Source organism: Fopius arisanus, unplaced genomic scaffold (genome assembly GCF_000806365.1).
Source record: "Fopius arisanus strain USDA-PBARC FA_bdor unplaced genomic scaffold, ASM80636v1 scaffold00092, whole genome shotgun sequence".
Lineage (NCBI taxonomy): Eukaryota > Metazoa > Arthropoda > Insecta > Hymenoptera > Braconidae > Fopius > Fopius arisanus.
In genome coordinates, this window is record NW_011887831.1 from 384,568 (window position 1) to 397,765 (window position 13,198).

Genomic DNA, 13,198 nt, shown 5'->3' on the forward strand with positions numbered 1-13,198 from the left:
AACCTCCCCCGAGTGCTGCACCCCTCGTCGTCAAACCGATGATAAAAAAAAATCGTTAAAAATCGGTACATAACCCCCCAAAACAAAACGTATCCCACGTCGCACATACGAAAACGCTGAAAAGCGCAAATATGGCCGAACAAAGCGACCCAGCCAGTTGTCGTTGATCTCCTGTCAGCCATCCAGAAGATAGAGAATAATCGAGACACCCCCAAGGGTCCAACAATAACCCCCCCTCCCAAAAAAAAAGCAATAACCAGCACCGAGAAAAAATATCAAAGGACAATCGAGTAAATGACAGTATAAAACAATCACTCTGTGAAAACAATGTGGAGTTGACTTGTGTACGCATGTATGTGTATGTTTTTTCTCATCTAGGAAATGATAATCACCGTATTGTGTTGATGACTGATAGAGGATTAGCCTCTGGATATTTGAATTTACCCTGTTATCGTCGGTGAGGGGTTGTCATGTGGGAGGGAGAGACGATATTTGATCTAGGGGTAAGAGTGATAAGAGTGAGTAATTCAGGTAATTATGATGATTATTGGATGAATGCTGGGAGAATAACCTGGGATGCATCAGGTGGAGATATTGTCTGGGGATAATCCGAGGGACTGGCCACGCAATTATTATTTGTGAGGTTAAATCTGTGTTGTCATGATGGACGTTGAGGTGGAGGGCAAGGACAGGCCTGGGGATATCAATCCTGGATGTTCCGGGTACTCGGGTATGGTACACAGTAAAAAGGTCATCAAGCATGCACTCAGGCAGCAGGCCAAGAGGAGAAGGAAAAATACAACAATTGCCAGTGGCAATTCCAGAGCATTGCCACAAATTGTTGTTAAACCACTGGCACCACCACCTGCACCTCCACCGGTTATTATCAGTCCGGTTACTGTCAATGATCCAACAGCTTCCATTCAGCTTAATAATGGTGAGTTTTTTTTATTTTTTATTTTAGCCGAGATTTTCTTAGTCCTCTGGAGAGGTTTTTGGGGAGATTTTTTGGGACTGCAAGAATCTCTCCGGATTTTATCCGTTTTCACCCTCGCGAATATTGCGAAAATTTTTAATTGTTATCTTTTTTATTTTATTGAATTGGTTCGAATATGAATAAGAATTCAGAATTTTAACTTGGAGAATTTAAATAGAAGATAACATTTTTGTGTATATTGAGTATTCTCCGAAAATCTTCACAAATCCAAAAAAAAAAAAATACCAATTTAAATAAATACAATTCCACTGCTGCTCAGCAGAAGAAAAAAAAATCACCAAAAGCCCCCTCCTCTTAAAATTAAAGTTGAAGAGCCAGCAGCAACGATGCGAGAAGTGCTAGCAAGTCTGCCAGGATTCAGCCTGAAATCATCACGTCGAAGATCAACGAAGAAGCTGTCAGCAGCAGCTCAGCTCGAAGCAGGTCTGGTGGATCTTGAGTCACCCGCGAGTATCCTCGCGAGTACAAGCCTGCGAGCACTCCTCAACAGACACACCTTCCAGGGCTTACCACCACTCTATCAACGTAAACTAGCGCAGCTCCTGCCCTCAGTGGATCGCCAGGATGCAGCAACATCGGGTTTGAATAACGAATTTTTCGCTCGTGCCTGTCTCGAGTGGAGAAAACGCCTGGCCGAGGGTGAATTTACACCAGAGAATCAGCAACGGCTGAAGATGGAAGCCGAGAGGGATAAGAACAAGCTCGATCCCTGGAAGCTCAAGCACTTTGAGCCGATCTGGGGTGACAAACGTGAGCCAAAAGTTCGTCTGGGTATAAATTGCATCAACGAATCGAGAGCTGCATCACACGGTGGTGCTGTCACTAGATCAAGCTTGAGACTGCGCCTGGAGAATCCCCAGGAGGCCCTCACCACCCCCATGGCAACCCCAAAAATATTATTCACGAGACAGACTAATCCCGACAAGACTGAAACCGAAATTGAGACTGAGACTGAAGTTGATGTTGAAGAGATACCCCCTGAGGAGTCAAAAGCTCCCTTGCCACCACCCCCATCGCCCCAGGAACACGAGGAGACTCGAGTGATTACCGAGAGCTTACCGAGTCCCATCGTCGAGGTGCCAGCACCAGAGCCCACCCCAGAGACCCAGGAAGTTGTCCCTGAAGAGGAGAATAAAGATGAGGAACCAGAGACTTATGAGGCACCTGCAGTTGAGAGTCCTGTGCTGGAGTCGATGGAGATTGAACTGCGGGAGGAGGTGTCGGAGGTGAGCCCGAAGGAGGTAGTTCCTGAGGACGAGCTCGAGGATCAGGAGCACAAGGAGGAGAGGCAGGAGGAGATGGAGGAGCAAATGCTGGAAATTGAGGAACAAATATCCCAGGAGCAGGTGGCAAATTCGATACCAGAGTCCACCAGAGTGCAATTCCCACAGTCCGAAGACCCGGAGATCTTCTCCACGATGATGGCCACATCCCCGAGGAAGCCAGAGGTGCCAGATGTGCCAGTGGAGGTGATTGAGATTCCTCCAGAGTGCGGGACACCAATTCTCAACGATTGTCACACCCTGTCGATGAATCTAGACGTAGCTGAGATTGCTCTGGACTCCCAGGAGCCGTTCGAGGAGTTCTCCTCCCCGAAACCGGATAAAATCTTTGAGATACCCGAGTGCGAGAGTGCAGCTGCTGTGGAAAGCATCTGCGACAGTGGAAAAACACCAGAGGAGCTGATAATCGAGGAGCACGTGATAAACGTTCAGATAAAGGAGGGTATGCCCCAGGGAATAGCCCAGACAGTGGTTCCAGACACCGAGCCCATCCCCGAGGGAATGGAGATCGACTCTGAGACCCTCCAGAGGATCCACGAGCTGGAGGTGAGAGGAGAGATGAGAGAGGCATACGAGGAGATATCAGGCTGCACCGAGGAAATAATTTATCCAATTCTCGAGGGCATGGACATGGGTTCTAATGGCTCTGAGGATGCTGATCAGGTGGAGCAGCAGAATGGAGTGATCGAGGGTGAGGAGATCAGAGAGGCTGAGATAAATGAGTCGAATGAGGACGAGGAGCTCAGGGATGCCAATAATTACGTCTGCTCGGAGATGCTTGATTGCAGTTGGAGTGTTGATCCGCCTGTAAATCCTGGAATCGATCCAGCGCAGGATATTCAGGTGCCCTGGCCCCTGGTTGCAGCTGCTCTCGATGGATCTGTCGCTGCTAATATTACAGTGACAACTCAAGAGGACTGCAGTGACACATCAACCACCACTGACTCCACCACCAGTGTTAATCCACCTCAGGTTGTCCAGCAGGTGCAGCAGATCCAGCAATTCAGCAATGAGAGCCTCAGCAGCTCGTCGAGCAATGAGGGTGTCAATTGTGTGGCACTACCTGTTGCCCAGGCCGCCCCCTTCCAGGAGGGAATGACTCTCAATGCTCCAGTCACGTCTTGCCTCCTGAAAAATGTACAGCAGAGCTCTCCCATCATTGCATTTCCACCTCTTCAGTCCATCAGATTTGTACCAAGATTCCAGCAGAGTGTCAATTCGAGGATTCAAGCGTCACAGAGCAATATCACGAGGATCAGCACTTCTGCGGGGATTAGGCCGAGTGGACAGGTAGTTCAGGGCCATCCCCAGAGTGCTATTGTTGTTCAGCAGCATCAGAATGCCATCTCGGTGCCGGCTGTTACCCAGGGGAGACAGATCGTTGCTAATATGCAGCCACAGTATACTAGTCCTAGTGTTAATCCCAGATCCAGGTCTGGGGGACAGGTTGGCTATAGGGGATCCAGGAATGGGGGGAAGGAACAGGGGGGCAGGAGCAGGAGCTCCACCAAGGAGCCGCCTGGTGCGGTCAACCTTGAGAGGAGTTATCAAATCTGTCAAGCGGTAGGTTTTGTTATTTATTTTATTTTATTTTATTTTTTTTCTATAGAATATAATGTTAGACTGAAGGAAAATGATTAATTCGATAATTTCTCCAGGTGATTCAGAGCTCTCCAAATCGTGATCAGCTGAAGGCCCATCTGAAGCCACCACCGAGTCTCCTAGCTCGTGGAGATGGTGCATTCACGACAAATAAATCCGGTGGACGTACGATAACAACTGTTAAATCCCAAAAGCAACAGATACCCCACAAGAATGCCAACAAGGGGCAGACGGTGATGCTGCGCCAGGTATTCACGACAACTCGTCAACAGCCTGTGGAAATGATCGAGGGTGGACCAACGACAACAGTCGCCCAATTGGGTGCTGTTGCTGGTAATGGTTCCACTAATTTTGGACAATATATTCTCGTGCAGAGAACTGGAGTGAGTGATGGAGCCCCTAGGGCATCTTCAGCACCACCTTTACCCCCACAAATTGCCGGACTTGGAGTGGGAGTTCATCTGGTTCGGGGGAGGCCAGCAAGTGCTGGTGAGGGCTCACATCAGGCTGTCACTCTCAAGGCTAGGAGTGGAGCTGATGGACGAGGAGGTGGAGGAGCTGAACCAGCAGCACCTGGGGTTATCATGGGCGGAGATCCACCTCCACCCTGCGAGTGCCACATGAGGGGTGCTATGGTGATCTGTCGACAGTGTGGAGCATTCTGTCATGACGACTGCATGGGACCCCAGAGAATATGCGCCACTTGCCTCATTCGCTGATAATTAATACCTTAATTAGGGATTTTTCTAAGATCAAGGGGTCATGGACCGTTTGGGGGAAATTTTTTAGTCACTGGTGGAGATTATGGAAATTTTCTGGGAAATCATCATTATTTGGGATAATTTTATTGAAGGATCAATGACTCATGCAATGCAAAAAAAAAACCAAAAGAAAAATTTCCGAGGAGAAAATCGAAGTGGATAAATCAAAATCTAGGTTTATGATAGGTATTTATAGTAAATTTCATGGTAAATCCCGGAATAATTGACTCTCACCCTTTGATCTCAGAAATAATATGATGAGAATAAAATTTCCAGCAAAATGTAAGCAAGCATCCACAGGAATTAGAGTTCAAATTCAAATGAAAACGTAATTACCTAGATTATAATTAATTTAAGTTTTATTTATAAAATGGAAGAGAGAGAAAAAACGATTTTTCTCTACGTAAAATATTGTAATTTTTTTATTGTAACGAATGAATGGATTTTTCATTGAGATATATCCCGTAATTTTAATTGAATTGTACATTAAATTTATCAGTGGAATATTTAACGTATAGAAAAATTGTTCACTATTCAACATCACGAGAGATAATATTTCTCAATTCGTTTTACGTGTAGATATTTTTCTTTTTATACTATTGTATAAATATTTTTCTAATTACGCTACCTGTGTTTGTCGAACTCGCGCCATATATTTTACTATTTAATATAGAGGAGAAAATAAACAATCGAGGGAGAATTTATTTCATTAACTTTATCCTATTGTACGCTTACTGCGCGATCAAGCTCAACTATGTAGGCAGAGAGTGAAATTTAGATGACAGCATTGATGATGATTAATTATTTAAAAAATTCTGTAGCCTTGCAAGAAAAAAAAAAAACAATCGTAACTACAGATTTCAATCATCCACCTCGTTACGACGCAATAATCGAACAGTTGTAAATAATTATCAATACTGTTCCTGACGAATTAATTGCAGGTATTACTTTGAGAAATAATTATTTAATTTTGACAACAAATGGAGGAATACCCACAGTAACCGTAGGGTATAAACTGTAAACTGTTTATTATTATCAACAATTAGATTCGAGATGATTAAATACTTGAATAAACATTCAAAGTGGAATTCAATGGATTTATTAATCACCTCTGATGCTCGATTTATTGATCCCTCGAGGAAGGAAGAACTTCATTTTTTCATTTTTCATTAAATATTTATGCATTTTTATTCGATTTATTTTACAGTTCGATGCTTCTATTCAATAATTGCCAAGCCATCGGAAATAATTGGACAATTCACACCGAGATTCTCCGGGTTTACAGATATTCTCGAAGTGATTTGCGGATATTAAGTAAAAATGCCAAACAAATGAGATCGATCGCTCTTAAATAAATAATTGATTAAATTCAAGTAGCAAAAACAAATCGAGTAAACGAATTCTGACAACAAATCATTCAAACTTAGGAACAAAGGACTGAATAAAATCATTTGAGTTTGAGAGGTGAAATTTCTTGCAATTATCTCATTAGCTAATTGATTGAATTAGAAAAATTTAATTGAACATCTTACTCCAAACCCGAAATAAACAATAAAAAGTGTTGACTCTCACAAAATCAGTCATATAAATAGTCTAATGTGAACATAAACAAAAAAAATAATCCATCCCTGTTCATCAATCCGTGATAATTCAGTGTTGAGCTCAACTGGTGAGACATTTGTTATTATTTTAACATGTATAATATTTATATAATACATGATGACTCATGAACCAACGAAATGACATATCTAGTCATAGATCTCAATGTACCACACTATGTATATAATATTCATTCGATTTTCTATACGCCTACTCTATATTCAGGGGAGAAAGTGGCAAAACGAATTTTCTATAAATAATCCACAAAAGTGTGAGAAAATTTAATAGAAAAATTTGATCTTTCTCATCAAAATTATATTCAATCTTTATTGAAGTTCTATCCACCCCACGTATTCGAGATTGAATGAAAATATCGACAGCAATAATTCAGGAATAGATTCTTTCTTTGGAATTTTTTGGAATTTGGAATGTCGGAATGAAATTTGGAAAATTGGTTGTGCCCTATTGTCCCCTCGATTTCTACTTTCAGTCAACGGCGATATACATAAATAGATTAAATACGTTGGGGCCTGCCCATATATCGATCAGCTGTCACCGAGAAAAAGCCCAGAATCTCGTCCTCTGGATGAAACACCAGGGAATGTCGAAATAAATAAATCCAGGGATCATAAATTCTCACTGTTCGATCACTTCTCTGAGCTGTTTCATTGACTTCATCACCGAATCAACGGGATACATCAAAATCTCATGCATCATCATTTACACATACTCTGGATAATTATTACAACTGATTGCAAATTATTTTGCGCGATTAACTGTACGCTGAAGACATATTGCTCGGTTCCAAGGCCGACAATCCCTTAACTATTCAAATCTCAATCGATTTACCTATTTACATAAATTTTTTTGTCACGTGTTCCGTTAAATCACTAGGTTCCAATTATTAGGCCATCATTAGTAACTACTTTTGATCGATTCGAATGATAAACACAAATTTTATTCGATTTTTTTATCCAATTCATCAAATTTATCACCAAAAACATCACCGAGCATGACCTGACATTTGGAATAAATCTCATTGCACGAGATGAAAGTTATTTGATTGGAAGAAATATTTATTCCCGTGCAGTTGAATTTATTCTCGAGGAAATCCTTCATTTTTTTAATTACTAAAACGTAATTAATTGAAAATTTCAACTTCGATTATCTCGGTAGTAAGTTGATTTAGGAGAAAACATTGGGGAGGATTTTCATGGGAAACTGAATTTCCAAACGAAAATTTCTTATCACATTTTTTCTTAAAACCCCTACATCCCGAGATATCCCTTGATTTCATCCTGGAGATGCTCTTGTGACGGTCTTGATAGGTGTACAATCGAAAAACTTACGATTTGGGCCCCATAGATCCTAAAAATATTACCACCACCACGTCACAATTACCTGTACTGTCTCCCTAACTTAGAATCATTATCACTAATGTTTTTTTTTTTTTCATTTTTCTTTTTTTCCCATCGGAAACTCAACTGAACTCTAACAAAAAAAATGTCTGAATCTTTCCCTTCCCCTGGAGGTCAAATTCCCCAAAAAAATGAATAAATGTCCAACTTTCCCCTGGGGACAGAATTTCCAGGAAAAAAAAACCTGACTTTCCCTTGGGGTTTTTCCAGAATAAAATCTGTCTTGAATTTTCCATTTTTTTCCCTTAAACATACGCAGGTGATAAATTCAGTGTAAGTCGTGAGATAACATTGTTGCGAATAGTAGCTCTGGTGCTTCTGGAGCTCTTAATGATCTGAATGACCATGATCCTGCAGTCATGACAAACAACCATGGAAACACCCCTCATCCTCTCAGCAACGAGTCTCTCAGTGCCAACGCCAAGACTGCCAGTGGCACTCGTTGTCATTCTGCTGGGACTGCCCCCAACCCTAGGATACTTGATTCTGTCAGTGCTCTCGTCCCTCGGTGTGAGACCATCAGCAGGGGTGGCAGGATTTGGTGTAGACAGTGGTGTATTCGACTGATTGCTGAGATTTCCTTCCCTGCGTCGATGAGCCGGTGACGCTGGAGCTGATCCAACAGCACCACCAGGTCTGGGCCATCCCCTGGTGGAGTCCTCCGAGCCTGGCGACATGAGGATACCCGGTGACAGCAGAACCACGGGTACATGAGCAAAATGCTCAGTTGGAATGCGCATTTTCGAGTAGCATTTCACGCAGACTGTTCTCTCGCAGAGTCTACACCTCTGGCCCCAGGGCCCAAGCAATCCAAATCTCGTCTTAAGACAGAGGAAGCACACCCTCCTCTTCTCCACGTCCTCCTTGACGCGCCCCTCGACGGGGAGTGACTCGAGCTCGGCCTTCGTCAGGACACTCCTGATGTGGACAATCTCTTCAAGGGTGAGGGATAGCCTCTCGTCTAGAAGCATATCACCCAGGGAGGGCTTCTTCTCCTGGGGTGGATTGTAATTAGGATCGACTGTTGTGTGGGACTTTAAAAGTGTTCTCTCCCTCGGTCTGGGGCTAACACTTGGAGAAATATTTGGAGATGGTGATAGGCTCATCTTTACGCTGTCCCCTACACCACTGATTCTACTTTGCGGACGAGAGTGGGGCACTGAGCATGTACCCAGAGGGATGAACGACGGGGCGATGTTCCTCGGCCCTCTGTGTTTTCTCACTGATGCTCGGCGTGATGGGCACTGGGTCGCCAGGTCGTACGACTCAAGTTGTGCGTCGCAGAAACGGTGATACTCATTTCTCGTCAGACGGAGGCCACCGGTTTTCCTCCAGGGATTCGCCGAACCCTTGTCCTCGTCGTCGTCTTCACGGTCGATGCACTGGTGAGCTGGTGGCTCCTTGTCGTCCTCGAAACGTGTCACTGCGTAGACGGAGTCGTCGGAGTCGGAATCCTCTTCGCCGTCGAGTTTCAGGTCAAAGTCCACCGGAATCAGCTTCTTCGGCGGCTTCGATGAGTCCTGGGATGGCTCGGGGGTCGATGCACCCTGGGGATCTGCAACAATTCGAAGATAATTGGATTGATATTAATTTTACTCCAGTATTCGTTCACTCGAGGTCCAGTAATTCCTAAATTTTTTTTCAAATTAATTAATAAGAAATTCAGGAAATTCAGGATTTTGAGAAAAACAGGAAAACATTTTGGGGCTTGAATGCTCACTGAAAATCCTGAGACCGAGGGAGTAAAAACAATTCATTAGTGAGTGAAATGAAAAAAAAAAAACCCAAATGCGATGAAATGATTTACCTGTCCCCTTAAATCGTCTCCTACGGGACTTACGATTCCGAGTTTTCGCCTCGGTATTTCTTCCAGCTCGTGGACGTGGCTGTGGCACTGGCATTGACCCCTGACACTCAGGCTGACGCCATTGTGCTGCCACATCCTGCGCTGATTCCTGCTCCTGCTCCTGAGCTGCCTGAACAGGTGGCACCTCACCCAGGACAATTCGCCTGGACTCACCCCCGACTGCCAATAGCATTTCACTGATCTCCACCAGGTAATTATTAATTTACACCCCCGGAGGATTCTGAGTTATGCATTTGCCAATTGATCGATGGATATTTCAGATTGATAATTATCGATTAACTCGTCATTACTCTGGGGCTTCCAAGGAATTCTTATTGGGGATGATTTATTCTAATGTCCAGGGAATCTTATCACTTCGGCCCGACGTATTTTCACTCACAGCCATTATTTTTAGCGCCACTATCGTTACTTACACGGGAGTCACGATTATTGATCGAGTCTAGGGGATGGATGAGGGTGGCATTGGGGATGGTCGACTGCCAGCTTACAGGAGGAATTCAAAGTCACGCCTGCGCGAGGTAGGAACACCTGTTTAATGCAGGACGTGTGGAAAAGTGGGGGTTGAAATATTCGAAAATTCATCTACCTGATTTGTTTTTTTCATCCAGGAAATACGATTTTTTTTTTATTACATTAAACCAACATTTTCATTTAATTTCAATTGATAATCGAATTTTCGGACGATTACCTCAATTCAATTGAATTGATTTCCAAAATTTTCTCAATGAAAATGAAAAATCGTGCAGGAAAATTATTTTTATTTCAAATTCAGGTCTCGTTCAAATTAAATGAGAAGAAAAAATAATTGTTGATACTTGAAAATGAATAAAAGAAAGAGTTTTCATATTTATTTATGTTAATTTAGGTGGCTAGATGAAATTAAATGGAGTTTTACTCACCTATCGGTTTTTTCTCCTGGAGTTGACGCTCCCTGCAGGAGCGAAGAGGTCTCGGGGGTTTCTTTATGCTCTCCATAAGCAATTCCCGAATTGTGGATTCTTTTTTTCGGGGCGGGAGTTGCCTGTCTGATGCCTGAAACAAAAATTATCGAATAAAGGTTTTTTAAAATTAAAGACAATATCGGATTGTTCGGTAATCACCAATTTCTCGGAAACTATCGATTTAACAGGAGAACAGTAAAAATATTTTTTGTAGCTAATTAAATTGAATTAATTAAATTAAATCAATGATTTTTGAGAAAAAATTGAATTTGATGATTTTATAATTCGGGTGCACCTTCTTCAAAGGGGGTCGACTCCTGATGAATTCCAATACGACAGCACGAGCGTCTTTCCTCACATTGCGAACAGGTCCAGATGTTTTTCTCAAATTGTATCTCCGCTCTTTGATATCGTCCATCAGAATTTCGTAAGGTGTCAATTCGAATTCAGTCCCTCGATCTTTCACTTTTCCTCGTTTCTTCAGGTTCTCCTCGACTTTCTTCAGTTTTATCCCGTGACGAAGCTCGCCGATCACTTGCACCCAGAATCTCGCCTGCCAATTTTAATTATATTATTTATAATATTTATAATTATTTATAATAGAAATTTTCATGAATGGATTGAACGAAAAAAATGATAAATTATAGATTTAAGAGAAACTATTGTTTTAATTTATGATTCATGCATCAATAATGTACCTGAATAGCCCTCCAAATCCGAATGTCAGTCTACGGCAACGGTAAAACACATTTATTATTAGAAGAAGAGTTAAACTGTTAGTATTACAAATATAAAATATTATAAAAGTTGGTGAAAAAAATAGCCGTATTATGGAGTAAAATAATATCCCAACACCGATATTTCTTCAGTTTTTGAAATTGACATTTAATAAAAATCCTGTTCTTACCCAGTCATCAAAATTCATAGTGTCCAGGTGCTGGGAGGACACTCCATAGCGTTCGTTGTTAGGGAGATTCCTGAGATTTGATTGGAACCTCTCACCACCGACTTTCTCGAGGAACTGGGAGAGCTCCAGAGCTTCATGAACAAACGCCCTGATCACAGCCCGATAATGACTGTCTGCCTGATCATCAGTTCCCTGGATATGCCTGGCGCAAACCTGAAACCCACAATAATCCCAATTATTCGATGATTAAAAATTTATTAAAATTCTACGAGCAATTTCTATGTACAACAAAAATTTCATAAAATCTGTCTGCAAATCTGAAAATTCATTCATTTAATTGTTTATTCTTCAATGTTATTCAATATATTTTTCAATATTAAATATATTAATATCTTAATTGAAATTCACCTGAACAATATGTTTCAAAGTGCAATAATCGTTATTATGACCACTGTACGACGAATTATCCTCATCGAGTTCGACCTCGGAATCCCTGCCAATGCCCTCGTCGTCAGTCTCCTGCAGTCTCTCATCACTCCCGTAATCCTCAATGCAGCTCCCCATGAGATTCATGAGATCCTTGAGATCGAGAGCCAAAAGTCTCTCCTCCCTTTGATCCAATCCAAAATCCAGTGCCTGATAAATCAGTACACCCACAGAAAGGATGACCTTCTTCTCGGACACGTACTCCACCCCAGGCAGATCGAGGAGTACGTGGCCATCTTTGTGGAGGAGAATTTGACTGAGACTGTGGAGCTCCTGGAGACGAGCGGAGGGCAGTTGGGACAGAAATTTCGCTGTTTGATGACAGACTGCCCACGCCTGCTCCTGGCCGATCGGACCGTTGAACGACAGCAGGGTCTCCTCCAGGTTTAGGGTGTCATCCTCACGCAGTTTACACTGCACTCGCGATCTCTTCATTGCTCTGGGGTGCAATATCTCTGGATCCATTGGCTCGAGGGTGGGGGCCTTATCTCAATTATCCAGTCGTTAACTGCTACATCCTCCGATCAGTGCACCAACCACTGACATCATTACAGATCTAGAACACCATTTATCATTATTTCATTATTCAGCGAATTTATTCTAAATTATTCATCGAAAATTAATTTTTTTTTAAAAAGGAAATATCATTAATCGAACGAATTTAATTAAATGAAAATGAAAACGAATTGAATGGATGAATGAATGAAATGAAATATTGGAAATATTTTGAATGATTTTTTTTAGTAGAATCAATTGAATATTTGCTATTTACAATTAGTTCAACCAAAAAATAATTGGAATTTCCTCCAAAAGTTTTACCTGACAACCAGCTGCACTCACCCGTGAAGTATTGAAGATGTTTTGAGGGTTAGACAGGCAGAAATGCTGACCAAAACAATTGGAAGATGCAAAAAAATTATTCAAAAAACAGTAAACAACAAATTGGGGGGTGTCACTTCGTGGAAAGATCGAGGAAAATGCAGCAGTCGAGGAATTCAACTCTTTTTTTTTTACGATGTGTTGCTTCCCTCTGGTATTTCGGACTTCAATCTGAAGTTGACAGCTGAAGATTGACGGAAAAAAACCCCAGACACCCCTCGCGATTCTCCAGAATTCAAAATCCTCGGAGACGAGGGCCAGGAGGGACTGGAGCTTGACCGATTACTGAATACTAATTACCAAAAATTAATTAAAAAAGTTGAATTAATTCCGTTTATTCGATAATTTCAAACAAGAAGTATAATTAGACATCCCTAGGGTATTTTTCAATTTTTTCCGGTCAAAGTATTGGCTGAACTGATTAAATTCCTCGGAGCAATTCTCCGATGATTTCAGAC

The 13,198-nt window shown here is 42.0% G+C and overlaps 2 protein-coding genes across 5 annotated transcripts; one reads left to right on the forward strand and one right to left on the reverse strand.

Annotated features, from left to right (window-relative positions):
* Position 1: 1 nt before the first annotated feature.
* On the forward strand, positions 2-5,021 carry Asx (Additional sex combs). 2 transcript variants are annotated; one of them, XM_011311783.1, is made up of 4 exons: positions 2-518; positions 586-937; positions 1,304-3,843; positions 3,939-5,021. In XM_011311783.1, exons 2-4 carry the CDS (start codon positions 661-663, stop codon positions 4,599-4,601), a joined length of 3,480 nt encoding a protein of 1,159 aa, XP_011310085.1. In that variant the 5' UTR covers positions 2-518; positions 586-660; the 3' UTR covers positions 4,602-5,021. The 2 variants fall into 2 exon arrangements, with proteins under 2 accessions (XP_011310085.1, XP_011310084.1); XM_011311782.1 differs by having other exon boundaries at positions 2-937.
* An 821-nt stretch (positions 5,022-5,842) lies between these two features.
* spir (spire type actin nucleation factor) lies at positions 5,843-12,889 on the reverse strand. Of its 3 annotated transcripts, none has more exons than XM_011311785.1 (7): positions 12,702-12,889; positions 11,784-12,417; positions 11,376-11,588; positions 11,167-11,196; positions 10,764-11,021; positions 10,427-10,559; positions 5,843-9,215 (listed from the first exon to the last, which is right to left on the reverse strand). In XM_011311785.1, exons 2-7 carry the CDS (start codon positions 12,324-12,326, stop codon positions 7,906-7,908), a joined length of 2,487 nt encoding a protein of 828 aa, XP_011310087.1. In that variant the 5' UTR covers positions 12,327-12,417; positions 12,702-12,889; the 3' UTR covers positions 5,843-7,905. The 3 variants fall into 3 exon arrangements, with proteins under 3 accessions (XP_011310087.1, XP_011310086.1, XP_011310088.1); XM_011311784.1 differs by having other exon boundaries at positions 12,681-12,889; XM_011311786.1 differs by lacking the exon at positions 11,167-11,196 and having other exon boundaries at positions 12,681-12,889.
* Positions 12,890-13,198: the final 309 nt, after the last annotated feature.